This window comes from Sarcophilus harrisii, chromosome 3, assembly GCF_902635505.1.
Source record: "Sarcophilus harrisii chromosome 3, mSarHar1.11, whole genome shotgun sequence".
Classification (NCBI taxonomy): domain Eukaryota; kingdom Metazoa; phylum Chordata; class Mammalia; order Dasyuromorphia; family Dasyuridae; genus Sarcophilus; species Sarcophilus harrisii.
The window spans coordinates 595,307,221-595,334,488 of NC_045428.1; the positions used below are offsets into that span (position 1 = coordinate 595,307,221).

Here is a 27,268-nt window from a genome sequence, read left to right on the forward strand (position 1 = left end):
ACATTCTGGTCCCTTAAGAGGGGGGGCCCCTCCGGGCCCGAAAGGGGGGGGGGGCCCCCCCAGCGGGGGTTTTGGGTGGGCTAAACCCCCTTTCCCGGGCCTGGGGCCCCCCCTTTTTCGGGGGAAACCGGGCCCCAGAACGGGGGGGCCCACCGAAAAGGAAAGAAAAGGGCCCAACCCCCCCCGGGGCCCGGGCCCCACCCCCAGGCCGGGGCCCAGGGAAGGGGCAGGGGGGGGGCCCCCCCGGGGAGGGGGGCCCGGGCCCCAAAGGGGGGGGGCTTTGGGCCACCCCCCGCCCCCCCTGGGGGCCCCCGGGCGGGGGAAATTTGGGGGCGGGCCAGGCCAGGGGGGGGGGGGGAAACCCCGGGGAAGGGGGGGCCCCCCCCGGGGGGAAACGGGCCCCGGGCCCCCCTTTGGGGGGGGAAGGGGAAAGGGAGGGGGGGTTAAAAACGGGGGGGGGGGGCCCCCCCGGGGGGGGCCGGGGGGGGGGGGGATTGGGGGGGGGGGGAGGGGGGGGAAAGGGGGGGGGGGGGGGCCCGGTGGTTTTTTGGGGTTTTTGCCGGGTTTCCCGGGAAGAAAGGGGCCAGGGGGGGGGGGCGGGGGGGGGCAAGGTCCCGGGGGTGGGAAATTTGGGGGCCCCGGGGGGTTGGGGGGGGGGGAGGGGTTGATTGGGGGGGGGGGGGGGGTTGAGGAAGGGGGGGGGGCCCCCGCCCTTTCCCCGGGGCCCGGGGGGGGCATTTTTCCCGGGTTTTTCGGGGGGGTCCCTGGAAGGGAAAAAAGGGGGGGGGGGATGGGGTTTTTGGGGGGTTTTCCCCCCCTTTCCCTGGGCGGGGGTTTCCCGGTTTCCGGGGGCCGGCCCCGGGGGGTGAAAGGGGGGCCCCGGGGGGAAGGGGGGGGGGGGGGGGGGGGGGAACCCCCCCCAATGGGGGGTTTTTTTGGGGGGGGGGGGGGGGGGGGTTTAAAATTTTGGGGGGGGGGGGGGAAATCCCCTTTTTGCTAAAGGGGGGTTTTGGGGGGAAAAGGGGGGGGGGCAAGGGAAGGGGGGGGGGCCGGGGCCCCCCCCGGGGGGGCCCCCCCACCCCCCGGGGGGCCCCCCCCTTTGGGGAAGCCCAATTTTGGGCCGGGGGGGGGGGGGGTGGGGAGAAACGGGAAAATTGGGGCGGGCCCCCGGGGGGGCCCCCGGCTTGGCACGGTGGGGGGTTGGGGTTGGGGGCCCGGGGCCGGGGTTTGGGGCCCCCGGGTGGGGTCCCTGGGGGGTGACCCGGGGGGGGCCCCCAATTGGGCGGGGGGGAAAGGGGGTGGTGGACCCCCTCCCCCGGGGGGGGGGGGGTTTTGGGGGGCCGGGGGGTTTTTTTCCCCCCGGGGGGGGGGGTTTGCCCGGCCGGGGGGGGGTTGGGGGCCCACTTCCCCCTTTGGGGGGGCCCCCGGGGGTTTTTGGGGGTTTTTGGCCCTGGGTTTGGGTTTGGGTTTCAAGGCCCGGGGGTCGGGGGTTTGGGGGTTTTGGGTCGGGGAAGGGGGGGGGGTTTGGGGGGCCGGGTGGTTTTGGGCTGGGGGGTTTGGGGGTGGGGTTTTGTGTTTGGGGGGGGGGGGTTTTGGGGGTTTGGGGGGGGGGTTTTTGGGTTTGGGGTTTTTTGGGAGTGTTTTTTTGGAAGAAAGTGTTTTTGGGGGGGGGGGCGGGTTTTTCGGGGGGGGAAATTTTTTGGGGGGGAGGTTTTGGGGGGGGGTTTGGGGGGGGGGGGGGGGGGTTTTGGGGGGTGGGGGGGTTTGGGTTTTGGGGGGGTGGGGGTTTGTGGGGGGGGGGAGGGGGAAATGGGTGGGGGGTGGGGGGATTTTTTGGGGGGGAAAGGGGGGGTTTGGATTTGGGGGGGGGGGGGGGTTTGGGGTTTTTGGGGTTTGGGGGTGGGGTTTTTTGGGGGGTTTGGGGGGGTGGGGGGGGGGGGCCGGGGGGGGGCCGGGGGGGGGGGGGGGGGGGGGGGGGGTAGGGGGGGGGGGTTTTTTGGGGGGGGAAAGGCGGTTTTTGGGGTTTTTTTTTTTTTGGGTTTCCCGCCTTTCCCTGGGTTCGGCTGGGTTTTGTTTGGGGGGGGGGTTTTTGGGGGGGGGGGATTGGGTTGGGGGGGGGGGGGTTTGGGTTTTTTGGTTTTTTTTGGGTTTTTTTTTGGGGCCCCGGTTTTCGGTTTTTTTTTTGGGGGGTTTTTTTGTTTTGTTGTTTTTTTTTTTGGCTTTTTTTTTTGGGTTTTTTTTTTTTTTTTTTTTTTTTTTTTGGGTTTTTTGTTTTTCTGTTTTTTTTTTTTTTGTTTTTGTTTCTTTTTTTTTTTTTTGTTTTTTTTTTTTTTTTTGGTTTTGTTTTTGTTTCTTTTTTTGTTTTTTTGTTTTGGTTTTGTTTTTTTCTTTTTCCTTTTTTTTTGGGTTTTTTGTTTTTTTTTTTTTTGTTTTTGCCCTTTTTGGTTTTTTTGGTTTTTTTTCTTTTTTTTTTTTGGGGTTTTTGTTTTTTTTTGTTTTGTTTGTTTTGCTTTTTTTTTTTTTTTTTTTTTTTTTTTTTTTTGTTTTTTTTTTTGTTTTTGGTTTTTTTGTTTTTTTTTGTTTTTTTTTTTTTTTTGTTTTTTGGTTTTTTTTTGTTTTGTTGTTTTTTTTTTTTTTTTTCTTTTTTTTTGTTTTTTTTTTTTTGTTTTGTATTTTGGTTTTGTTTTTTTTTTTTTTGTTGGGTTTTGTTTTTTTTTTTTTCGTTTTCCCTTGTTTTTTTTTTGTTTTTTTTTTTTTTGGGTTTTTGGGTTTTCTCTTCCTTGCCGTTTCTTGTTCCCCCTTTTTTCCCCTTTTTTTTTTTTGCTTGTTGGTTTGCTTTTTTTTTGTCCCCTTGTTTTGGGTTTTGTTTTGTTTTTTGGTTGTTTGTTTTGTTTTTTTTTTTTGTTTTTCTGTTTGTTTTGCTTTGTTTTTTCTTTCTGTTTCTTTTCCCTTTTTTCCTGTTCTGTCTCCTTCCCCTTCCTGTCCTGTCTCTTCTCCCGGTTTCCCGTTTCCCCTGGTCCCTGGCCGGGGCCCGCCTTTCCCTCCTCCTCCCTCCCCTGGGGGGCCCCGGGGCTTTTTCTTTGGGGGCCTGGCCGGCTTGGGGTCCTGGCTTCCTCCAGGCTCCCGTCCTGGGCCCGGGGGGGCCTTTATGTCTGGGCTTCTGGGACTGCTCGGCCGGGAAGGGGGGGGGGGGGAGAGGGGTGTGAAGAATCCACAGACGTAGGGGGGGGGGGGGTTGAAACCCCTGGGGGTTTGGGATTGGGAGGGCCGGGGGGACGAGGAGCCGGGAGAGGAAGAGAGGGCTCGGAGGGGGAGGGGCGGGGTGCCGAGGGGCTCAGGGAGCTAGACCCGCGAGGGCCGAGCACGGGGGGCGTGGGGCGGGAGCTGGGGGGGCTCCGGGATGGAGAGGGGGCTCAGGCGCTGCGGGCGGAGGGCCCGGGGACTGGGCAGCGGCTGGGGGTGGGAGCGGAGGGACTCGGGGCCGAGCCCGGGCTGGGGAGGCGGGCTCTGAGACGAGCTCGGGGCGGGACCCGAGGCTGGGAGAAGCGTCTGGGGGAGGGACCTTAGGGACTTGGGGAGTGGGGTCCCGAGGGGCTGGGGCCCGGCCAGCTGCGCTCAGGGGGTGTCCCGGGGCTCGCCCTTCAGCCCCGCTCCCCCTTTTCTCTCACCCAGCCCTCGGCCCGGGGAAATGCCCGGGAAGCCCTTTCCCGGGAGCCGAGTCCGACCAGCCCTCACCCCGACCTTCCCGGCGCAGAGACCAGGTCCCCAGGGCTGTGGCCCGGAGCCCCGGCCTCCCGCTCGGCGCGGACGCTGACCCTCCCCCCGCGCCGGGGGCCTGGGGCGCCCGCTCCTTCAGCCGCCCCCTCCGAGCCTCGGCCCCGGCCCCCTCACCTGCTCCGGCTCCTCCGCGGGCCTCTCCCTGTTCCCGGAGCCCGGGCCTCTGCCCACGGGACAGGTGGCGGGGGAGGAGGGCGGGGCCGCCCCCCTGCGGGGCCCGGATGCGGGGGGGTGGGAAGTGGGAGGGGAGAGAACAGGTCTGACAGCTCCGCCGGGAAGCGGCGATCTGGCCCTCCCAGGGCACACACCCTGGGAACCAGGCGTCCTGGTCCCCCTGCCGTGGGAGGGGGCTCGTCAGGCCCCACCCACCCCCGAGCGCCTGGTCCTCAGGCGCCCTCCTCAGGGACCCAGGAGTCCCGCCGCCCCCGGGCCGGTGCAAGCGTGGCCAGCCCCCAGCCCCGAAGCACAGAAGCCGCCCATGTTCCACCTTCAAAGCCCAAGTTTCTTCCGTCCAACCTCGCTTCCGGCCCCCTTGGGACGCGGCGGCAGGTGCAGGGCGGGGGCGCCTCCCCTCTAATGACCCCTTAGAAAGGGCTGGGACCGGGGAGGGGGACCCACGGTGAGTCACGGGGGAGCCGGCCGAGTCCCTGCGGCACGAGGGGGTGGGGGGCCCTGGCGGGAGGAGCTCCAGGCCACGCTCCGATGAAACTTTCCAGCCCCCTTCCCCCGCCCCCCCCCAGCGCGGCCCCCTGCCTCCCCCCGGGCCAGTCTTCTGGTCTGAGCTCCCCTCGCCCAGCGGCGCCTAACTGCGGCCCGCAGACCCCCCACGTGCTCCCCCTAGTGGCCGGGGCCCCCTGCCTCCCCCGGGCCAGTCTTCTGGTCTGAGCGCCCAGCGGCACCCTAACTGCCGCCCGCAGAGTCCCCACGTGCTCCCCCTAGTGGCCGGGGCCACCAAGAGCGCCTCAGAGCCAGCCTCCCAAGCTCTGCCCGGCTTCGGATGGAAAACAGGGACAGTAACATCGCCCACATCCGGGCAAACGAGATCCTATCTGGAGCCCTCACAGAGCTGGCCGGCCCCCCAGGCAGAGAGTCTGAGGCCCCACGGGGGCACGGGCTGCCACGAGCCTCTGACCCAGCGCCACCCCTGGCACCTCCCTGCTCCTCCCCAATCCTGGTACCCGAGCCTCCGGCTTCGAAGCCAGCGAGCTCTCCGATGGGACAGATCCAGCTTGTCTGTGACCACAACCCCAGAAGAGGAGCTTGCAGAGTGAAGTGGGGGCCCAGGGCGGCGAGCGAGCCCTTACGGAGGCGCCGGGGAAAGGGCCTAACAAAGGAGGGCCAGGGACGTTAGGCAAAAACGTTTATTAACGGAATCTGGAGGGGGAGGGGGCTCATCCTGTTAGAGCCCCCTCCCAAGGACTGAGGTGCCGAGTTGTGGGCTGCCCGGAGAGAAGTCAGCTGGGGACCTCCTGAACGCCACAGCGCATGTTGGCAGGGACAGCGACATCTGGCGAGGGAGAGGAGGGGAGATAAGGGGGGGGTGACCGGGAGGCCCCCATTTCCCAATGCCGGACCCCGGGCATCCCACCCTCCTCAGCAGGGGACCGCCGGCTCAGGCAGCTTCTCACCGATCTGCTTGGGCTTGGGCAGATTGAGGTTGTTCATGACCCTGACGAAGTCCTCGCAGCTGAGCGTCAGGCGAGGGTTGAGGGTCCGCTCCTCCTCCACCGTAGACACTGTGTGCCCTGTTTGCCAACAAGCATCGCCCCATGTGCCCGTTGGGTTCCCAGAGCACCTCTCTCTGGGCCAGACACCCCCAAGTCACCCTCGGGCTTCCCCCCAACCCCAGGAGTAGGGACTTTGCCTTTGAGTCTTATCCCACTTCTCTGTGGTGCAAGTGATATTTTGAACCTCCAGCTGTCCTGGACAGGCTGAGCCCATGCTGGACTACATATCCCATCAGCCTCTGGAGCGAATCTGGCTGAGCCCAGGTGCCTTTATGGGCAGTGGCAACAAGGCTGCCTCCCATGCTCTCTGGTCTGTCCCAACTCTACTGAGAAGGATGAAGTCCTCATCCTGATGCTCTCCCTCCTGCTCCCTCCATGCTAAAAACACAAGGCCTGAAGGCCTCTGGGAGCTGTAGTTCTGAGTTCCCAAAGAGCTTTGGGAACTGTGGTTCTGAATTCTCAAGGGCCTCTGGGAACTGTAGTTCTGTGCCCATCCCAAAGACCTGTGGAAACTGTGGTTCTGAGCTCGCAAGGGCCTCCGGGAGCTGTGAATTTGAGCTTTCAAGGGCCTCTAGGAGCCCTGATTCTGAGCACACCCCAGAGGCCTCTGGGAGTTGTGTTTTTGGGTGCCCAAGGTGCTTTGGGAGGTGTGGATCATCTGTGTACACTCCAAGGGCTTCTGGGAATTGCAGTTTCCTCATATTCACAATGCACTAACCAGTCTTCCCTCCCCCCAGACACCACCCCCAGGAAGCCCCCACACCTTGGTAGTCATGAGCTGGGTAAACCAGGCAGTCCCCAGGAAGGGTGAAGATCTTCTCGTGAACTGAATGGTACAAGGTCTTAGCACAGCCTGGAGCAAGAGGGAAGAGGAAAGGAGGTCCGTTCATGAGGGCGGGGTTGCCCAAGAACAAATAACACTGGACACGTAGGTGCCATATTAGTGCTCATTCCCACCCAACCTCCCTGGAAGAGCCAGAATCCAGCAGCAACTTCCCCCACCTCCCTACCCAACACAGTGGGGGAGGAGGGAAGACAAGGAAGGGAGGCGAGAGGAAGGATGTGGCTGAGGAGGAAGATGTTTAATCTTGGGCTCCCTGCCTGCCTCTCGGTGCCATCTCGGGGGAGCGCCTTGTCTCTGTGGCCTCCATCCGCAGAAGGCCCCAGCCCCAGCCAACCCCGGGGCTCCCCATCCGGCCTGCCGGCACTGCCCAAGGCAGAGTGCTGGGGCTGAGGGGCAACATTCTTGGGGGGGGGCCCAGACCTTGCTGGAAGTCGGTGCGGCCGCATCCTCGGATAAGCAGGGCGTCCCCCGTGAAGGCTATGCTGTGGTCACTCAGCACAAAAGTCAGGCAGCCATCCGTGTGGCCCGGGCTGGCCCGGGCCTCCAGGGCCTGAGGGCGGAAACGGAGATCAGAGCAGGCCGGCCTGTCCCCACCTCACCTGGGCTCGAGGGCCCGCGGTCGGGGAAACCCGCCTCGGAAATCCGGCCTCAGTTTCCCCATCTGCAACAAGTGGGCCACACGGAGGTCCCTGCCACCGCTTAGCGGGCCTCCGACACGGGCTGCGAGACCTCCGGAAAGAGTGCGCCCCACTGTGGCGCCACTTCCTTCCTGGAGAATTGCAAACAACTGCTCACTATTTCCTCTCGGCCCGAAGCCTGCGCCTCGGCGGCTCTAGCGGCAGCTGCCTGGGGGCCCTGGGATCTTATATTAGGTGACTGGTTCGGAGTCGCAGAGCCGGGGGAGCCGTGGCTTTTGTCCTCCAGTCACCTCAGCTACCCCAAATGGGGGCTTTATGTGGGAAGTCGGGGTGTGTACGCGCAGACGCTGTTACCAGGGCGCAGAACGCGCGCTCTCTGAAACCTGGGTGTCCTTGACGTGAGTGCGCAGGCAGACAGACAGAGGTCACACACGGACACACCCGCACGGGCTCCAGAGTGAGAGGTCACAAAGTCATCTCTACAAGCTCGGGGTCCCCACGCGTGCGGGGACCCGCACAGCTGGGACGCAGGCCCACGCCCACCTCACAGCCAGGCAGTAACGGTGCCCTCTCCCAGAGTCCTCCGCGGCAGCCGCGGCCCGCCCCTCCCCCGCCGCTGGCGGCCACTTCCCGCGGCCCGCCCCTCCCCCGCCGCTGGCGGCCACTTCCCGCGGCCCGCCCCTCCCCCGCCGCCGCGGCCCGCCCCTCCCCCGCCGCGCGGCCCGGCCGGGGCCAAGTCCGGGTCACTGGCCCGCGCTCCCAGTGAGTCCCCGCCCTGACCGGCCGCACCTGCCCGTCCCACCCGGCGCCAAGGGTGTGTTTATGGCCCCTCAGCCATGCCCAGGAGCAGACCCCGTGCCCCGGGCAACTCACAAATCGCCCAAAGGGGAGGATGTCGCCGTCCTCCAGGAACAGGTCGGCTTTGGCCCCGCTGAGGCGGGAGATAACCGATTTGCAGCCCGGCATCATGGACCGGAGGAGCCCGGTGCCCGTGATGTGGTCCGCATGGCAGTGCGTGTTGACTGTTGGGGGAGGGGAGGAGGGCTGTCAGGGGCCCGGCCCTCCCCCAGGCCCTCGGGCGCCCCCTGGCCGGGAGAGCCCGCAGCCTCCCTCCCTCCCTCCCCCAGGGCACGCTTCCTCCTCTGGCTGCCAGCGGGCGCGGCGATGGCCGCCTCCACCCGGCCCTCCCTGAGCAAGCAGTGCAACGCCCCCTGCGGCCAGCGGGCCTCCCGGGGTGGGGGAGGGAAGGCCGGCCGCCCGGGGCACGCTCAGGCCCCCGCGGGGCAGCGCCCCGCCCCCGCTGCCCCCGGCCCCTGCAGCGCCCCGCCCCCAGCCCCCGGCCCCTGCAGCGCCCCGCCCCCAGCCCCCGGCCCCTGCAGCGCCCCGCCCCCAGCCCCCGGCCCCCGGCCCCGGGCCCAGGCTCACCTGCGTAGCGCAGGTGCAGGCCGAGCTCGCGGACCAGCCGAGCATCCCTGGCGGCCGTCTCCAGCACGGGGTCGATCAGCACGGCCTCCCCGGAGCTCCGGTCCCCCAGCAGATACGTGTACGTGCAACTGTTGGCTTCGAAGAGCTGCAGACGGGGGAGACGCGGGGTGAGGGGGGCCCGCTCCCAGCCCGGAGACCCCCGGGCGCTGCCGCGCTCCCCTCCCCGCGCCCGCCCGGACCCGCACCTGGCGCAGCAGGAGGCCGTCCCCCCGCGAGCTGAGCGCCCTGGGGGCCGGCCCCCGGCGCAGCCCCGGAGCCCGCAGCAGCCGGCACACGCGCAGCAGCCGCCCCGGCCCCATCCTTGCGACAGTCAGGGCGGCCGGGGCGGGCCCGGAGCCCAGGCGGGGCGGGGCCGCGCCCGCCCCGGGGCGGAGTCTGGGCCCGCCGGGGAGGGAGGGGCCGTAAAGGGGCCGCGCGAGTGGCGGGTTCGAATCCGGACTTCCGGGCTAGGGTCTCACCCTGTCTGAGCCTCAGTCTTCCAGTCTATAAAAAGGATCTGCTAATTTCCTGCGCAGGCAGAAGCGCGTTTGGGGGAGCTCGAAGCGCCGAGGAAATGGGGAGGGGGGTTATTCACATGAGCGAAGCGTGGATCTCACACCAGTCCCGTAGAAAACCGAGGCTCCGAGAGGACCCCGGAATGGCCCCGAGGCACGCCGGTAACCCGCCGACTCCCGAGCCTCCGGCCGTTATGGGGTGCTTGGCCTTGTGCAGCAGTTCTTAAGCATAACTGCTGTCATTGTCCCCGGACTCCGGACACGCAGGTTCCAATCCCGCCTTTGGCGGGGGCCAGTCCCTCCCCCCCAGTGCTCATGGGGTGAGGGGAGGCAGGGCTTAGTAATGGAACCCCTCTCCCCCAAAGGCAGCTCCAAGGGACGCTGCCTGTGGGCGCCTTACCCCGAGGCAAGACCCGGGACCCGGACTCTTTTCTTGCAGACGAGGACCTGAGTTCAAGTCACCTGTGAGACCCTGGGCAAGTCGGGGATCTCTCTAGGCGTCAGGGTCCTCCCCAGTCCTTGTCCAGTCTCCCGGGAGGCCCCCGCAGAGGCGTGCGCGGATGCGTGAACGGAGGGGTGGATGCAAAATGAATGGTAGCTGGAGTGTGCCCGAAAGCCCGCAAAGTGAGAGTAGTGCGAGGCGGGGGAGGTGCAGGGGCTGGGAGACGGGCCTCGGGGTCCTAGGGCTCCCCACCGCCGCGGCAGGGGCGTTCGGACCTAGGGGCGCCTTCTTTATGGGAAGTTTAGAGAGCTTGGGCGTGGGAGGAGAGCGCACAGTCGCTATCCTGGGAAGGAAGCCATCCTCCATCTTCATCCCAAAGTATATCGCTGGTTTGCGGGACCCCCGCCCACATCCTCCGGGTTCCGGGGCCCCCCTCCTCAGCTCCCCAGCCCGCAACCCCCAGGACCGCGTCCCCTCATCTGCCCGCTCCCCTTCGGGCTCCGGCTGCCAAGTTTGTGCGAGCAGCGGGGATCTCCTCTCGCCGCCTGCGCGGCCCTGGGGCACCCTCAGCCCTGGCTCGGGGCTCTTCATGTGTCTGTCTCGGTGTCTCTGATCAGAAATGAAAGCCCGCAGGGAAACTCGGGCGGCTTTGGGACAGCCCCGTCATTTTACAGATGGGCAAACTGAGGCACCGAACGAAGGGACTGCGGGCAGTGTGTTTGGGGGGCCTGGGAGCTTGGGCAATCCCCGCTCTGCGCAAGGGACCAGAGCGAGGAGGGATCCTGGCCAGCAAGAGAAAGCGAAGCTGTCTCATAAGGCGATCTTGATCCAGGGCGGCCACTGTAGCTTCGCTTCCCCACGTTATCCGTAGATGTTTTCGGGTCTGCACCATCCTCTCTGGATCGCCTTCCTCGGCGCATGCGCCCGTTCTCCCTTAGCTTGAGAGCTGCGCGCGTGCCCTGCGTTTTGTGCTCGCTCCCGTTTTCCTCGGTAGAAAAAGTAGTACGCAGGGCGCGTGCGCGTGGCTCCATCCCCGCCCACTTCTCGGGCGCGCGCTCAGAGCTGCAAGCCCCCGCAGAGGCCCAGGAGCAGCGCGGCAGCAGCTGGCGGCGGCGGCGGCCGAGGGGGCGGCTGGAGGGGCCGGAGCCCCGCCCCCGGGGAGGGGCTGCCCAGGGGTCAGGGTGAGGGTCCAGGTCCCAGACCCTGGACCCTGAAAAGGGTGGACGGGGCTGGGGCCCGACTCCGGGCTTGTCAAGGGGCCGAGGCCGGACGCCTGGGTCCTCCTCGCATCGTTCGCTCCAGCTGCTTCCCCTTCCAGGTTTCCTTGCGCCCTTCCCCGCCAGGCGCTGGAGATGAGACGCGACCACGGGCACGAAGGGGTTAACAAGCCCTCCATGGACCCGGAGCGAGCCTGAGCCCCGGAACCGGGTAACTCCGCCCCCAGGTTTCTCGGCCACGCCCCCAGAGCGCTAGGCCAGTCCCCGGTCACCCACGGCCACGCCCCCTAAAACCACGCCCCTACCTCCCAGTCAACTATGGCCCCGCCCCTGATCAGCCTCCCGGAGATCCTAGGCCCCGCCCCCACCCAGGTTTCCTGCTTCTGCAGGAAGTGGAGCCCCCTGCCGCGCCCCCCCACCTTGTGCCCGCTGGGGTAGACATGGCTGGCCTTGCTGAGTGCCCCTCTGTCCCCTCCCAGCTCCAGCCCCCCTGGCATCATGCTGGAGCGAGGGGAGCAAGGGCCTGGGGGCAGAGGCAGGAGCCCTTCTGCAAAGGAATCAGTGACCAACGGAGGGGGTGAGAGCCGGGCACCCGCTGGGGGGCTCCCCACCCACCCCGGGAAGAGGGCGGGGATCCCGCGGAGGGTTGGTGAACAGAGGCATAAATCCTGCGGGCAGCCCCTGGAAAAGGCAGGGGAGGGACTCACTGGAGGGAGGGGAATCCCAGGAGACCCCCGGACCCCAGGGGCCTCTGTAGCCCGGTGGCAGCCCCCGGGGCACCATCTGATCCTCCTCCCCAGCCTCCGGCAAGGCCTCCAAGCCAAAGCGGAGCCCGGCAGCTGTGGCCGAGCACCCCGGTCCGTCCAGGGCCCGCCGCCCACCACCCCTCCAGCGCCCGCACCGCTGCCCGGACTGCGACAAGGCCTTCTCCTACCCTTCCAAGCTGGCCACCCACCGCTTGGCTCACGGCGGCGCCCGCCCCCACCCCTGCCCTGACTGCGACAAGGCCTTCTCCTACCCCTCCAAGCTGGCCGCCCACCGCCTCACCCACAGTGGTGCCCGCCCCTTCCCCTGTCCGGACTGCCCCAAGGCTTTTGGTCACCGATCCAAGCTGGCCGCCCACCGTTGGACCCACTCGCCGGCCCGCCCCTACCCCTGCCCAGACTGCCCCAAGTCTTTTTGCTACCCCTCCAAGCTGGCCGCCCACCGACACACCCACGCTGGCGGCACTCGGCCCTACCCCTGCCCACAGTGCCCCAAGTCCTTCTGCTACCCCTCCAAGCTGGCAGCCCACCAGCGGCGCCACACCCCCACTGCCCCCGGAGCCCCTATCCCGGCTGTCCCCACGCCCGCCACCCCAGCAGACCCTCAGCACTGCTGCCCGAGCTGTGGCCAAACCTTTGGCCAGCGCCGCCTCCTGGCCCTTCACCAGCGGAGCCACCGTGGAGAAGGGAAGGCTGGGAAGGGAGGGAAGGGGGAGCGGGCCTGAACCCTGCCCCAGGCCCTCGCCTGATGCCAATAAAGAGACGCTTTCTACACCCGGGGTCCTGTGCAAGCACTTGGGGCACTTGGCACTGCTGCCATGGGGCCCGGAGGGAGCAGTGTCACGTGGAGTCCTGTGTCCCATGGGCATCCCCCCAAAAGGGGCTTCTCCACACCTCCCACAGCCCAAGGCGGGACAGCTCCTGGAGGCTCCTCCATGAAAGCGGAGAGTGACCGGGGCCAGGAGAGCAGTGGGAATCCAGCCCCCCTTCAGGGGTCCTCAGAAAAGGGCAGGCAGGGGCTGCTCCAATAGTGACTTTTATTAGAACTTGGGGTGAAAGGGGAGAGGTCATCTGCGGTGCCGTCAGGCCTGGGGGACCACCCCGTAGAGCTGATAGGGCAGCAATCTCTGCTGCTCGTTGCAGCTGTAAATCCACCGGGGACGCACAAAGGCCAATGACGGGTTGTCCAGAAGGGCCTGGGGAGGACGGCACAGGCTGGAGCTGGGGCCATGTCCCAGCCCTGCCTTCCCCCTCCCTTTCTCCCCAGGGGGGCAGCAAGGGGCCCTCACCTCCTCAAAGCTGGGGTCCCACTCTTGGGCCGTGATCACAAACTGGACCTGATCATTCATGTAATCTTCTATCTCCCTGTGGGATTGGGGAGGCAACATGTCAGAAGGGAGCCCCTGAAAGCAACCGACAGCCGCTCTCCCTCCTCCCCCAGAGTCTGCCACTCTCCTCCTCCTGACTGCCACTCTCCCAACTCCCCCTGATTCTGTCATTCTCCCTCCTCCCCTCAGTGCTCCCCTTACCCCCCTTTGGTACCCCCCCCCCCCGGAGTCTGACCCGTTGAACGCAGTAACATAGCGGACAAGCTGCCGTCGCTCCTCACCAGGAAACTCTCCATAGAAAAAGAAGTGTTTGCCCTGGAAAAAATCTGGGGGATGGGGGGAGGACAGGACAGGACAGTAAGGGAGCTTGGAAGTTGCGGCCAAGCAGGCAGGTGGTCGCAGGGCAAGGGCTGGGAGGCAGGGAGCACCCCAGGGCATGCTGGGAGGGCCAGGGAGGGGGTGGGAATGCCACCTGGCAGCTCGGGGATGGGCTGGTCCAGGGGCTCGGGGCTTTCATCCTCAGTGTTCTCGTCCGTGGAGCCGGCATAGGGGTCCTCTCCGTTCTCTCCTGGGTCTGGGGGCTGCTTCTGGTCCCTAGGCTTGACCACCCTGGGGAGGTGCAGATTTGGGCTTGGTGACTGCTGGGCCCCTCCCCACCCGGCCAGGCCCGTCTCGGCTCACCCACCTCCTCAGCTCGTCCTCCGTGTCCCCTGAGTCTTCGGTTCTGTGGTCCTGAGCACCTGGGGGCAGAAAGCGCTGGCTTGGGCCTGGGCTCCCAGGGCTCCCCCCTGCCTCCCCCCACCCCCAGCTCTGGGGCCCACCTGCTGACTCCTCCTCTGGGTCTGGGGCACCCTGGGGCCCTCTGTGGGCCGGACCGGCCTCCTCGGGGGACGGCGTCCTGGAGCCTGACTTGGGCCCCGCTGGGGGAGCCTGGTGGTTAGCCTTGGGGTGCTAAGAGAGGGCCAGGGTCACAGCATCTCACTTTGGGGTTGTCCATCTGCCCCCCTCCCTCCCCCTTTTCTTTCCTTTCTCCTCTCCCTTCCCCTCTCTTCTCCCCCTCCCTCTGTTCCCTCTTCTCTCCCCTCCCCCACCTTGCTTCCTCTCCCCTTGTTCTTCCTCCTCTTCCCCTCCCCCTCAGACCCAGTGCCCCCCAGCCCCTGCAGCTGCTCTCCATCCTGGCTCCCTCTCACTCTGGCCCTAGAGGGAGTAGGGGCCTGGCTGGGCTCCCTCGGCCTTACCTTGGTGGCGGGAGTGGACGGCGTCTCCTCGTCACTGCTGGAGTCCGGGCCTGCCATGAGGTAGCTGGGGAGGGGTGCAGGGGAAAAGATCAGGGCGGAGGGGATCAGAGGTCAGAGCCCCCCTCCGTCTCTCCCCAAGGGGTGCTCACCGCCGACAGGGCAGCTTCCGCCGCATGCGGTGGCAGTCCAGCACCCACTCCTTGCGCACGATGCGCCCGCCCCGGCTCAAGACCGCGCTGTACTTGGGTGTGTTGGCAAAGGCACAGCTGAGGGCAAAGGGCAGAGGTCAGGAAGATGCTTCGGCCCCCCTGGAGGGAATAGGAAGGGAGTGGGGGGCGGCCTACATGAGGTGGGTGCTGTCCGAGGTCCAGTCTGGCCGGTACTTGGCGCCAAGCTCCAGGGCCTTGTCCCGAAGCTCCGAGCGGAAGGGGTTCTGGAAGCCGCTCAGGACCACCACGACGCCCTCCAGGATCCTCCCCAGCTCCACGGGCCCGGCCCCGGCCTTCGGCCCTTTCTTTTCAGCTTGGGGAGGCCGCTGGGCCAGGGCAGGGCCCGCAGTAGGCCCTGAGAAGGCAAAAAACTGTGACTCTGAGTCCCAGGGGCCCATGGACCCCGGCCCTGGCTCTGGCTGTCTCACCTTTGGGCTTCTTGGGGGCTGGTGGCTTGGGGTGGGCCGGACGGGCCTGGGCTCTGTTTCCTGGTTCATCCTGGCTTAAGTCCAATTTCCTCTTTCCCTTGGGAGACTCTTGGGGCTGGAAGGGGAGGGGCGGATGGGGCACATCCGGGGATCTGGTCACCCCCCCCTCCCCAGTTCCCCACCCGGCTGAGGGACTCACCTTGCTGGGAGCTTTGCTTGCGGAGGGGGGCTGGGGGGATGATGAGGGAGGAGTCTGGGGGGTCACGCCCTCGGAGGCCTGCAGGGTGGCGGCTGCATAGCTGGGGCCCGGCTGCTCCCGGGGGGGGGCTGGGGGGAGAGCCAGGTTCCAGGAGCCACCCCCAAGGTCTCCCAGGGACTCGGCCTCCCGCAGGGCCCCCGGCTCCCACAGCCTTAGAGAATCCTGAAACCGCCCCCCCCCCCCCCGGCCCCAGGGGCGTCAGGCCACCCCCTCTTGGGCCCGGTCCTACATCACCTGGGGAAGCCTTGCTGGCCCGGCTGAAGAAGAGGGAGCCGGGTCTCAGGGAGCTGCCGGTGCCGTCGTCCTCCTTCACTCGGAACGCTCCCAACTTGGTCACCTTCTGGGAAGAAGCGGGGTCAGGGCGGGGCACGGCCCACGCCCGAGGCAGCAGAGAGACAAAGGGGGACACTCACGGGGCAGGGGCTGGGCTCGGGCTCCTCCTTCTCCGGGGGGCTGTGCAGCCTTATAAAGCTCAGGCCATAGGCGGAGTCCTGGGGGCCAGAAGAGGGGAGAGCTGCAAGGCTCGGGGAGCCCTTGTGCCCCCTCCCTGGCCCCCCGGGAGCCCGCCGGCCGCCCCGACCTTGCTGTAGGGCTGGCTGCACACGATCTTGATGCGGTCCCAGCGCTTTTCAGCCGTGGCCCGGACCAGCTTGTCGGCGGCAAACAGGCGGACCCTGTTGGAGTTAGTCCCGCTCCGGCTCTCGGACGGGGACATGAAGGACGAGGTCACCAGGAGGACCTGAGAGCAGAGACACACAGAGACAGAGAGAGAGAGAGAGACAGAGACCCAGCTCATGGCATCTTGTCTAAAAGCTGGCCCCAGCCCCGTCCCCGGGAAGCCCCCCCGTCCGGGCGCCCCTTTTCTCACCTCGTAGTCATGCTCCCCGGCACCCCCCGCAGAGCTGCCCGCCAGCACCTCCACGAAGGCAGAGCCCTCATTGCCGATGTCTATGCTGTGGATCTGCTCCTCCTTCTCCAACTGGGGGGAGGGGGGAGAGGGCATCAGGGCCGGGGACAGCAAGAGCCCCCGGTCAGCGGCCGCCCCAGAGGACGGGTGAGGATCCCTGCGCCCGCCCGGAGATGGGGTCTGGGATGGGAGGGGCGGGGCCCCAGAGGCAGACCCGAGGGGGGAATGGGGGGCTGCCTGCAGGGGTGGGGTCTCAGATGCCGGGTCACCTGCAGGATGACGGAGATCTGCTTCTCCCCAGCCTTGGCGGAGCGCCATTTCCGGTAGGTGTCGGCCTTCAGGAGGTTTTCTGCGCAGTGGGTCTGGAAGGGAACAGCCATTAACTAAACGCCTCCCAGGGGACATTCGACCCTGGCAGCTGTGGGAGGGAGGGGCTGCCCCTGTCCTTGTGGTGACCTCCCAGGGGTCCTGCCCAATGAGGGAACCCCAGTTGCCCGCCTGCCCAGCCTCTCTCCACAGAACCTGAAGTGTGGAAGGGGGGGGAGGGAGGGGAGCCCAAAGCTCTGAGAGATCAGTCCCCCTTGGGCCCAGACCCTCTTAGTCCTCTAGAGCCGGGTGGGCAATGAGATCAATCTCTGGCCCAAGGGGTCCTGGCAACGCCCCCACTTTGCCAAGGGCTCTCTCCCTGGGGCCTCCTTGCGATGGGCCCAGCCCCGACACCCCCCATAGATCGGCAAACTCCCAGACGCCCGCCTGGGCCCTCCTGGAATCAGCCCTTCGACGCTGCTAGAGACAATCACAACAAACACCCGGGGAAACCCCCCACAGAAAGCTCTGGGGGCTCCCCGGCGCTCTTCCTGGGGAGTAGCTCCAGGACGCCACCCAGAGACAGTTTCCTAAACCTACAGAAACCCCCAAGACAAGACTGAGAAGCCCCAGTCACCGACCCCTGTAAACTAGCAGAAGCCCCTGCAGAGTGTACATGTGCCTCCCCGCCCCCGGAGTTCCTTCTTTTGGCCGCATCCCGCCTGGTACCTACAGACACGGCAGAAATGGGCAGGACTGACCCTGGCAATGCCAGCTTTGGACTCAGCCGGTGCCCCCCCCCAGCTCTGGCTCCCTCCTAAGGCCAGCGGTCGCTGTCCCCTCGGCCCGGCAGCTCTGCCCAAAGCCATGGCTGCCATGCTGAAAGAACCCGGTCTGGGTCTCCCTGGGTGCCCCCTGTGGGAGCGGCCCCTCCAGGCGGGCTCCACAACATGGCGGAGGCTTTAGTGAAACCTGGACAGTCTCTGGTCTACACCCGGCACCCCCCCATCCTGTCCTGGCGGGGCCCGGCTCTGTGATCACCACCTGGGAGAGCCCGCAGAGGCCCCCCAGGAACTGCCGCCCCCGGGAGCCTGCCCCGGACAGTCACGGGGGGCTGCGACCGACCCTTGGGTCAGAGCCATTCCCAAAACGGCCCCTGCAGGACCTTCCTGGGACCTCAGCCCAGCGAATGTCACACACATGCCCCAGGGGGCCTCCGGACACCCCGAGACGCTTCTCCAGAGACTTCGGGCACCTCCTGGAGGTGGGCGAGAAAGTGGGCGCTTCCCACCGACATCCCCTGCTGTGCCGGTACCCGAGGTGCTCCCAGACTCCCCCAGGGCCTCCTACAGGCACCCTCACGGACTCCCCCAGGTACGTCCTACGGACTCCCCCACAGACTCCCCAAAGCGCCTCCTATGGCCATTCTCAGACACCCCCAGAGGCCCCCCATGGCTGCCTGAGGGACCTCTCACAGACGCCCCCAGGAGCCTCTTATGGACATTCTCAGACTCCTCAGGCGCCTCCTACAGGCACCTTCACAGACCCCCGTGTGTTTCCTAGAGACGCCCCCGTGTGTTTCCCAGGGACCCCCACAGACGCCCCCCTGTGTTTCCCAGGGACCCCCACAGACGCCCCCATGTGTTTCCCAGGGACCCCCACAGACGCCCCCATGTGTTTCCCAGGGACCCTCACAGACGCCCCCAGATGTTTCCTAGCGACTCCCCCGTGTGTTTCCCAAGGACCCTCACAGATGCCCCCGTGTGTTTCCTACAGACGCCCCCAGATGTTTCCTAGAGACGCCCCCGTGTGTTTCCTAGAGACGCCCCCGTGGGTTTCCCAGGGACCCTCACAGACGCCCCCAGATGTTTCCTAGAGACGCCCCCCTGTGTTTCCCAGGGACCCTCACAGATGCCCCCATGTGTTTCCTACAGACGCCCCCAGATGTTTCCTAGAGATGCCCCCGTGTTTCCTACAGACGCCCCCCTGTGTTTCCCAGGGACCCTCACAGACGCCCCAGATGTTTCCTAGAGACGCCCCCGTGGGTTTCCCAGGGACCCCCACAGACGCCCCCAGATGTTTCCTAGAGACGCCCCGTGTGTTTCCCAGGGACCCTCACAGATGCCCCCAGATGTTTCCTAGAGACGCCCCCCTGTGTTTCCCAGGGACCCTCACAGACGCCCCCGTGTGTTTCCTACAGACGCCCCCGTGTGTTTCCCAGGGACCCTCACAGGCTCCCGATGTGTTTCCCAGGGACCCTCACAGACGCCCCCGTGTGTTTCCCAGGGACCCTCACAGACGCCCCCAGATGTTTCCTAGAGACGCCCCCGTGTGTTTCCCAGGGACGCTCACAGACGCCCCCGTGTGTTTCCTACAGAAGACGCCCCCAGATGTTTCCTAGAGACGCCCCCGTGTGTTTCCCAAGGACCCTCACAGACGCCCCCAGATGTTTCCTAGAGATGCCCCCGTGTGTTTCCCAAGGACCCTCACAGACGCCCCCAGATGTTTCCTAGAGACGCCCCCGTGTGTTTCCCAGGGACCCTCACAGACGCCCCCGTGTGTTTCCTAGAGACGCCCCCGTGTGTTTCCCAGGGACCCCCACAGACGCCCCCGTGTGTTTCCCAGGGACCCTCACAGACGCCCCCGTGTGTTTCCCAGGGACCCTCACAGACGCCCCCGTGTGTTTCCCAGGGACCCTCACAGATGCCCCCGTGTGTTTCCTACAGACGCCCCCAGATGCTTCCTACAGACGCCCCCGTGTGTTTCCCAGGGACCCCCACAGACGCCCCCGTGTGTTTCCTACAGACGCCCCCAGATGTTTCCTAGAGACGCCCCCCTGTGTTTCCCAGGGACCCTCACAGATGCCCCCGTGTGTTTCCTACAGACGCCCCCAGATGCTTCCTACAGACGCCCCCGTGTGTTTCCCAGGGACCCCCACAGACGCCTCCGGCGCCCCTTATGGACACCCTCTCAGACAGCTGCAGGCGGCTCCTCCAGACACCCCCCAGACTACCCCACACAGACGCTCCTGGAACCTTAGAGATAACCGGAAGTCCCTCCCGCAGGGCTTCCCTAACCGGAAGTCCACAGAAACCCATGGCCCTCCCTCCCCTCCGGTTCCCTCACCGGATCCTGGCTGCTGCACGACACTACGTGGCGGAGGCGGATCTCAGGCATAGCGGGGCCAAGGGCCGGGCAGGATGAGACCTTAAAGTCCGGGGCCTCTGGACCAGGCCGGCGCCTGGGAAGGAGGTGGCCGCGCTTTTAGGGCAGCACTAGTGCGCAGGCGCGCGGCCTCCCCGGGGCCTATTTAAAGTCGAGCGCGCGCCCTGCAGCTGCGCAGGCGTACTGGCCCTCTCCCCAGCTTCCCCTGGCTCCGCCTCCCATAGCCCCTCTGGCCTCCTCTTTCTATGATTCGTCCCGGCTCTAAGCCCGCCCCATGAGTCCGCCCTTCCTCGGCCTGTCCCTCCAATGGCCAGCCTTTCTGGCCTCTCTACCCGCACGTCTCTCCTAGACCCGCCCCTCTTTGACGCTCCACTCTAGCCCCTTTTCTCTATAGCCACCTTCCCCTTGCTCCGCCCCTTCTTCTAGCACCTCTCTAGCCCGTCCTCTCGCTGACCCACCCTCAGGCGGGCACCATGACATTCCCCGCCTCCGGACTGCGGAGCGCATGCCCATTGGTGTCTGCGTTCCTGTTCTCCTTTCCCATTGGATGGCTTGGTCCGAGGGAACCTCCTCCTGACTGCCCAAGCACAGTGCTTTTCTGGACCCTAAATCAACCCAAGTTGAGGGCGTCCTTGCGGGTGGGGGTGGGACGAGCCCCCGCAGACCCATCCCGGGCCCCGTTACATCCAGTGCAGGTAGCTGGAGCTGAGCCGGCGTGGTCGCCCTGCGGAGGGCAGAACCCAGGACCCAGAAGGAGGCCCTGGGACTCCCGGCTGTTCAGAGCGCCTCTCCCTCTCCCCGAATGCTTTCCTTGGGGAGGCTTTTTGTTTGGGGGGCTGCCGCTGGAACAAAGACCGATCAATACAAAGCAGCGCCGGCGAAGGGCTGCGAAGGGCTCCCTGGGGAGGGGGGACAAATCCTGCTCGGCGGGCTTCGATGGAGAAAGTCTTAACAATGCTGATCAAACTCGGGTCTAAATCGTGCGGTCTCCACTTGTCTTTTGCAGATAGCAAAGATTTTTAAAACATTCAAGGCGTCGGCGGGCGGCCAGCTTGGAGGGGTAGGAGAAGGCCTTGCCGCAGTCCGGGCAGCGGTGCGGGCGCTGGAGGGGCGGTGGGCGGCGGGCCCTGGATGGACCGGGGCGCCTTGAATGTTTTAAAAATCTTTGCTATCTGCTTAAAAACATAGACTCCCGGGGGGTTCTTTTTCTTGGGGCGTGGCGGGCGGGTTCACTGCCCCAAACCCGCAAACAACGTGGGATGAACCCAGAATCCAGCGCCAGCCGGGGTGGGGGTGGGGTGCTTCTGGTCTCGGGGATTGCCTTGGGAGAGAGCGCAGCTTTTCCAGGGGGTCTGAGCCAGCAAGCGGCCCCCGGGCGGGGCTCCCAGAGTCAGGGCGACAGCCGCGGGGGACCTGGCTACGGCCGGCGGGGGGCGGGGCCTGGAACTGGCTATTTGGCCGGAGGGGGCGGGGCTTGGACCTGGCTATGGCTGGCGGGGGTGGGGCTTGGACCTGGCTATGGCTGGCGGGGGCGGGGCTTGGACCTGGGTATGGCCGGCGGGGGCGGGGCTTGGACCTGGCTATGGCTGGCGGGGGCGGGGCTTGGACCTGGCTATGGCTGGTGGGGGCGGGGCTTGGACCTGGCTACGGCCGGCGGGGGGCGGGGCCTGGAACTGGCTAGTTGGCCGGCGGGGGGCGGGGCTTGGACCTGGCTATGACTGGTGGGGGCGGGGCTTGGACCTGGCTATTTGGCCGGCGGGGGGCGGGGCTTGCTTCAGGGGCGTTCTCTTCAGCCTCCCGGGGCATCTCTCTCAGTCTCCGGGCATCTCTCCGGGTCTCGGAAAAGCCCCCAGAGTTCCAGGGCCTCTGCTGTCCCGCCGCCCCGGCGGCCGTTCCCTTTCTGCGGCCGCTCAGATCTCCGGAGAGGGGCGGCTTTCCGCCGGCGGCCGAGGGGCAGCCCAGGGCTGAGCGCGCCGGGCAGCATCGCCCGAGTTCAAATCCGGCCCCACTCCCGGGAGCCCCCGGTCAGACCACTTCTGTGCAGTTTTCCCACCTGTGAAATGGAGGCGACAATAGCATCTTCCTCCCAAATTGGGAGAATCGAATAATGAGATAGTTTTTGTAAAGGTCTGTCTCCCACTAATGTTGTATGTTCTATAATTATTACATTATATATGTCATGTTAGGAAATGTGTTTTGCATTAGCCATGGAGTAAAATGTGCCCCCTTTGTTCCTCCCGTCACCCCGCTGGTGCGGACCCTCATCGCCTCCCACCTGGGCTGTGGCCCTAGCTGCCGGGGGACGGGTCTCCTGCCTTGAGACTCCAGATCTCATTACCTCCCGCCCCCACTCAATAATCTCCAGCGGCCCCCTCTTGTCTGTCTTTGGGTGCACAATGCTCCGGGGCCTTCCGAACCCTCCTAACGGGCCCTTCTTGTCCAGCCCTCTCAGACCTTGCTCCTCGACGTGTCCGGAGACACCGGCTTCCTGTCCCCTCCTCGGGGCTTCCTTTGAGCCCCCCCCAGAAACCCTCCATCTGTGATTTCCCCCTTATCCCGCATGTCACTTGCTTTGCTTTTTCTCATGAGCTTTCCAACTTCTTTAGGGCAGGGCGTTCTTTACCTCTTTTTGTGTCCCCAGAACTTAATACAATGGCCGCCATATAGTAGGCCGATTGACAGATTGAATGAAATAAAGGCTGCTTTGTGTCCCCTGTAAATATACTGTTACCTCAAGTCCTCGTAAAGGAGCTGAGGGAACTTTTTTTTTTTTTTACAACCAACCAGGAACCATATTCAGAGATTTCCCAGGATGAATCCTGGGTGTGAGCAGGGGGTTAAGCCAACTCTCCCCTCCTCCAGTCCCGGCTCCCTGCCCCCCACCCTCAAACCCAGACCCAGTTTTGGTCTTCTTGTTACAAGGACCTGACGTCCGACTTCTGCCACTTTCTCAAGAGCAAGGAACAACACTTGAGCCCCCAGAAGAGTCACGGCCCTGTTTCTTTTTCTTTTTCATATATATATATTTACAAGTGCTATGCATGGGTAATTTTACAGCATTGACAATTGCCAAACCAAATTGCCAATTTCCATTTGACAACATTCCATTGACAATTGCCAAATTCTAATTTTTCCCCTCCTTCCCCCACCCCCTCCCCCAGATGGCAGGTTGACCAATACATGTTAAATATATTAAAGTATAAATTAGATACACAATAAGTATTCATGACCAAACGTTATTTTGCTGTACAAAAAGAATCGGACTCTGAAATATTGTACAATTAGCCCGTGAAGGAAATCCAAAATACAGGTGGGCAAAAATATAGGGATTGGGAATTCTGTGTAGTGGTTCATAGTCATCTCCCAGAGTTCTTTCCCTGGGCATAGCTGGTTCAGTTCATTACTGCTCCATTGGAAATGATTTGGTTGATCTCATTGTTGAGGATGGCCTGGTCCATCAGAACTGGTCATCATATAGTATTGTTGTTGAAGTATATCATGATCTCCTGGTCCTGCTCATTTCACTCAGCATCAGTTCATGTAAGTCTCTCCAGGCCTTTCTGAAATCCTCCTGCTGGTCATTTCTTACAGAACAATATATTCCATAACATTCATATTCCACAATTTATTCAGCCATTCTCCAGCTGATGGCAACCATTCATTTTCCAGTTTCTGTCCACTACAAAGAGGGCTGCCACAAAGATTCTGACACATGTGGGTCCCTTTCCCTCCTTTAAGATCTCTTTGGGGTATAAGCTCAGTAGTAGCACTGCTGGGTCAGAGGGCATGCACAGTTTGATAACTTTTTGAGCATAATTCCAGATTGCTCTCCAGTTTTCTTGCCGGATGGTTCACTTGAAAATCTGCCGCTGCCCCCAGTTCTGGCCAACATGGAAATTGAGGCAGGGATAATTGGCCAGGTAGAAAATTCATGTTCATTGACAGCAAATTGCCTGGTGGAAGACCTTCAGCTCTTCCTTGTCTTAATGGCCCCTTTCTCCAGTGGGTTACAGACCTCCTTTTCCCCTCCTAAGTTTTTTTCAGACATTTGGGGGGGGGTGTGCTATGGGAAGCCCCCAGTCTCTTCAGTCTCTCCAAGCTTACAAGCTCTTTTCCTGAGCCAGCTCTGTGAGGTAAGCATCAATGATCCCATTGTACAGGTACAGAAACTGAGGGAGAGAATGTGATTTGCTCAGGGCAATGATAGTAGGTGCGTGGGAAAGTCATCAGAAGGACCGATTCTCCAGCCCGGGTTTTCCTCTTGGTTATGACATGGTGGGTGTTGAGGTGGTAGGCACTCTCCAATGGGAAAACCGGCCTGGAGACATAAAGGAATCCACCGAGAGTGAGCTCCATTTTCCCTCTAGAAAATGAGGCTGTTAAGGCTCTGGGCGGCCTCCCCACTCGCACCTGACGGGTTTTAGGATGCTTGCATAGTCTGTTTTTCCAGGGAACCGTCTGGCTCTGACCCTGGAGGATCTTCCAGAGAGACTGGGGACTCCCTCGTCCCTTCCCCCCTCGGGGACCGGGGTTTTGCCCCATCCCTGGGAGGGTCAGGTCTGGGGGTGGCAGGGGAAGGAGCCTTCACACAAAGGCAGGAGTGTGAGCAGGCCTGGGGGAGGAGGGCCCCAGACACGCTGTCCCCCTCAGCAACATGTAGAAACAAGCTGGGCAAAGGCAAGCTGGGTGGGGAAGCTGGGCAGGCAGGGTGACTCATGGGAGGCAGCTGCCTTAAGAAAACTGGGCAGAAGAGGAAGGACTCGGGGCCTTGACCCCTCCCAACACCTGTCTCTTCTCCCCAAGCTTTGCCATCCTTCTCTGCAGAGATGGAGGAAGGAAGGGAGGAGAGAGGGAGCCCGAGCCCCAGGCTCTGAGATTATCCCAGTGACTGGAATGGGGTTGGGGGGAGGCGGGGATTAGCCTGGCCCTGCCCCCCCCACCCCATCCCTGCCCTTCTATAAGGCCTGTGGGCCCTGACCTGGGAGCAGACATCATGATGATGACCAGGAGACCCCAGCTGGGCCTGCTGACCCTCACCCTGCTCTGTACCCTCTTCTCGCTTGGTGAGTGACTCCCAGCACCCCTGGGTGGGGGTCCCGGAGTCCAGGGTTGGGGGAGGGGCTAGCAGGATCCCCCAAATAATTCATTCCCTGTCTTTTTCCCTGGGAAAAGTGTCTCTGGACTTCCTTATTCCTTCCCCCAGGAAAACCCCTTTACTTGCTGGAATCTGGGCCTCTGAGCCTCCAGAACCCACAGGGAGACAATGGCTGGGTCCTGCATTGCCTCGGGGAGCTAGGGATCTGGGTGGGAGTCCCCTGGAGGGTTTGATGTTAAGGCCCCATTCCCTGGACCACCCCCCTCCTGAGCTCCTTGATCCCCATGGCTGCCCCCACCCAAAGGAAGCATCCGCCCTCCCGTGGCTAACAGCATCGCCCTCCCGTTCCTGCCCCAATCCCGGCGTCCCCAGCCACGTAATTACACAATGCGGCCTCGCACCGAGTGGCTTCCTGTGCTCCAGGACAGTCTGGCTGCGAGTGTCCGCGGGCTCTTGTGGTTCCATCTAGGTCACAAATGAGGATTTGGTCCTCACAGAAACTCTGCCCTCCAGCTCTCCAGCAGAGACCCAGGGGTCCCCATCCCCATCCAGACCCTCAATCACCCTGGCCCCCTGATCCCCCAAGATCCCTGTCTCTTGTGACTCACACTTCTCTGCCCTCGGAGACCCAGGGGTCCCCATCCCCATCCCCTCAATCACCCTGGCCCCCTGATCCCCAGAGATCCCTGCCTCTTGTTACGATTCTCTGCCCTCGGAGACCCAGGGCTCCTGATGCCCCAGTGTTTCCCCCCAGCTCAGTCTCTGTCCTGTGAGGTGTGCAAGGACTCGGGACCCTCCTGCGCGGGCAAGCTGAAGCTCTGCGAGCCGGAGAAGGACGCCTGCGTGACTGTCGTGGGGCTGTCCACCACAGGTAGGGGAGGGGGTGGGGACCGGGTGAGCCATGGGGGGGGGGGGAACGGCATCATTACTGATTGGAGACTAAAATTGGCGTGGGGGCCCATAGACAGACTAATCCAGGGGTGGGGGAGATGCCCCCCACGGGGTCATGCTGGGAGCTCAGAGACACCATTTCCACTTTCATGCCCCCCCATTTTACAGGAGAGGAAAACTGAGGGTCAGAAATTTCTCCAAAATCAGTCTTTCAACAAACACTTGTTTTTGTTTACTTTTTCCCTGAGGCAGTTGGGGTTAAGTGACTGGCCCAGGATCCCACAGCTGGGGAGGGTTAAGTGTCTCAGGCTTCATTTGCCCTCCCGACTTCAGGGCTGGCGCTGTATCCATGGCGCCACCTGGCGGCCCTCGAAGAGCATTTATTAAGCGCCTGCATAGACTCAGAGGCCGTGGCTGGCAAGGCTGAGATGGAGCCCGGATCCATGGAACAAGCGCAGCCTCTTTTCCCTCCCCAGCGATGGGAAGGGGAGAAAGCCCAGAGGGAGGATCCTCTCCGGGGCCGGGGCTGGGTCGGGGTCTGCGTCTGGTCGGTCTGGGCCAGTGACTTCCGGCCGCTTTCCCGCCCTCGGCCTCCAGGGAACAGAGTGTCGGTGGACACCTCCAAAAGCTGCATGAAGTACAAGGACTGTTACTCGGGCTTCATCTCCACCACGCTGGGCCACGGGGACCACATGGTGTCCAACTCGTTTTGCTGCCAGGAGGACGGCTGCAACAAGGGCCGGATCCCGAGTATGAGCCCCCCTCCCCCCCGGCCCACGTCCCCGATGCCTCCAACCTCCGTTTCCTCCCTCTGGTCTTCCGGGCCCCCCGGCCCCAGGGCCCAGCTCCCCCTTCGCGGTCTTCGCGGGGCCTTGCTCTTCCTCGCCCGCTTCCAGACTCCACAAGTCCCGCTCCCTCGCAGCTCCCGCGCCCAGAATCCCCCGGAGAAGGCTCCGTCTCCCCCCCTCCCGCATCCGGCCCGCTCCAACGGTCTCCCAGGCCCCCCCCCCCCCCCGGCCCCGAGCCCGACCCCGGGCAGATGCAATCCCCCCCCCTTCCCTTCCCCCCACCAGCCCCGGAGGACAACAGCACGCTGAACGGGCTCCGCTGCCCCTCCTGCAAGGCCGCCTTCCAGGAAACCTGCTCCGGGGACCAGGCGGTGCAGTGCGTGGGCCACGAGACCCAGTGCATCTACTTCTCGGGCATCGTGCAGACAGGTGGAAAGCTCCGGGGGCGGGGCCACCGAGCGGGGCGGGGCCACCGAGCGGGGCGGGGCCACCGAGCGGGGCGGGGCCACCGAGCGGGGCGGGGCCACCGAGCGGGGCGGGGCCACCGAGCGGGGCGGGGCCGGCGGGACTCGGGTCTAAGAGGCCCGGGCCGCTCCCCCGGCTGGGAGGGAGGGTGAGAAAGGCCGGGTCCCTGAGCGGGCGGGGAGGGAGGAGCTCCGAGGCCCGGGTGCGAGGCTGACCCCGCCCTCCTCCATCAGGCATCATCAACACCAGATTTGCCACCCGCGGATGCGCCACCAGCAGCGCCTGCCACATCCAGGTGGGCGCCCGCGTGCCCTCGGTGACTTACACCTACGAGCTTCGCAGGGCCGACTGCGTCCCTGCCCCCAGGCCCCCTGGCCGGGCGGAGAGAAGGTCCGCTGGCTGGGTCCCCTGAGGACCCCCCCGGGCACGGGAGTCCCCCCAGCTCTGGGTGCGGCTTTCGGGAGTCCCGGTGGGCGGCGGGGAGGGGGCTCGGGGCGGCCCCCGGCCTGAGCGCGGATGGTGGCGTCTCGGGACCCCGAGGAGGCAGAAGGCCCAACAATAAATCCCACTTCCCCCTGGAGGGGAGCCTGCTGCTCTTGCCTCAGTTTCGTTTCCAGAGAGCGCCCTCTAGCTTCGCGGAGATCCAGCCCTGGCCACAAAGAATAAAATCTGCGGCCCGCACTGTCCGCACCACAGCCACATCCGCCCCCTCCCCCCCCACATCTCGCCCCGCAAAGGAGAGTGGAGGGTTGGGTTTTTGGGGGGAGGGGAGGGGAGCAGCTGGGGTTAAGTGTTAAGCCC

At 64.2% G+C, this 27,268-nt stretch overlaps 4 protein-coding genes across 5 annotated transcripts; 2 read left to right on the plus strand and 2 right to left on the minus strand.

Moving 5' to 3' along the window:
* Nucleotides 1-5,122: 5,122 nt before the first annotated feature.
* Nucleotides 5,123-8,812, minus strand: ETHE1 (ETHE1 persulfide dioxygenase). Its single transcript, XM_031963269.1, has 7 exons — nt 8,657-8,812; nt 8,412-8,556; nt 7,860-8,008; nt 6,769-6,898; nt 6,268-6,357; nt 5,406-5,522; nt 5,123-5,284 (listed from the first exon to the last, which is right to left on the minus strand). The coding sequence occupies exons 1-7, from the start codon at nt 8,768-8,770 to the stop codon at nt 5,232-5,234; spliced, it is 798 nt and encodes a 265-aa protein (XP_031819129.1). The 5' UTR covers nt 8,771-8,812; the 3' UTR covers nt 5,123-5,231.
* ZNF575 (zinc finger protein 575) lies at nt 6,351-12,162 on the plus strand. The gene is made up of 4 exons (XM_003766297.4): nt 6,351-6,432; nt 10,726-10,835; nt 11,104-11,201; nt 11,425-12,162. Exons 3-4 carry the CDS (start codon nt 11,123-11,125, stop codon nt 12,111-12,113), a joined length of 768 nt encoding a protein of 255 aa, XP_003766345.2. The 5' UTR covers nt 6,351-6,432; nt 10,726-10,835; nt 11,104-11,122; the 3' UTR covers nt 12,114-12,162.
* A 249-nt stretch (nt 12,163-12,411) lies between these two features.
* On the minus strand, nt 12,412-19,882 carry XRCC1 (X-ray repair cross complementing 1). 2 transcript variants are annotated; one of them, XM_031963267.1, is made up of 17 exons: nt 19,190-19,882; nt 16,027-16,119; nt 15,719-15,829; nt 15,431-15,589; nt 15,264-15,341; nt 15,085-15,187; nt 14,791-14,918; nt 14,592-14,706; nt 14,299-14,518; nt 14,104-14,220; nt 13,955-14,018; nt 13,538-13,667; nt 13,402-13,456; nt 13,189-13,325; nt 12,952-13,042; nt 12,678-12,753; nt 12,412-12,584 (listed from the first exon to the last, which is right to left on the minus strand). In XM_031963267.1, the coding sequence occupies exons 1-17, from the start codon at nt 19,238-19,240 to the stop codon at nt 12,471-12,473; spliced, it is 1,842 nt and encodes a 613-aa protein (XP_031819127.1). In that variant the 5' UTR covers nt 19,241-19,882; the 3' UTR covers nt 12,412-12,470. The 2 variants fall into 2 exon arrangements, with proteins under 2 accessions (XP_031819127.1, XP_031819126.1); XM_031963266.1 differs by having other exon boundaries at nt 15,085-15,190; nt 19,190-19,881.
* Nucleotides 19,883-24,221: 4,339 nt separating this feature from the next.
* On the plus strand, nt 24,222-26,879 carry PINLYP (phospholipase A2 inhibitor and LY6/PLAUR domain containing). Its single transcript, XM_031961682.1, has 5 exons — nt 24,222-24,291; nt 25,078-25,194; nt 25,812-25,964; nt 26,288-26,431; nt 26,701-26,879. The coding sequence occupies exons 1-5, from the start codon at nt 24,222-24,224 to the stop codon at nt 26,877-26,879; spliced, it is 663 nt and encodes a 220-aa protein (XP_031817542.1).
* The last annotated feature ends 389 nt before the right edge of the window (nt 26,880-27,268 follow it).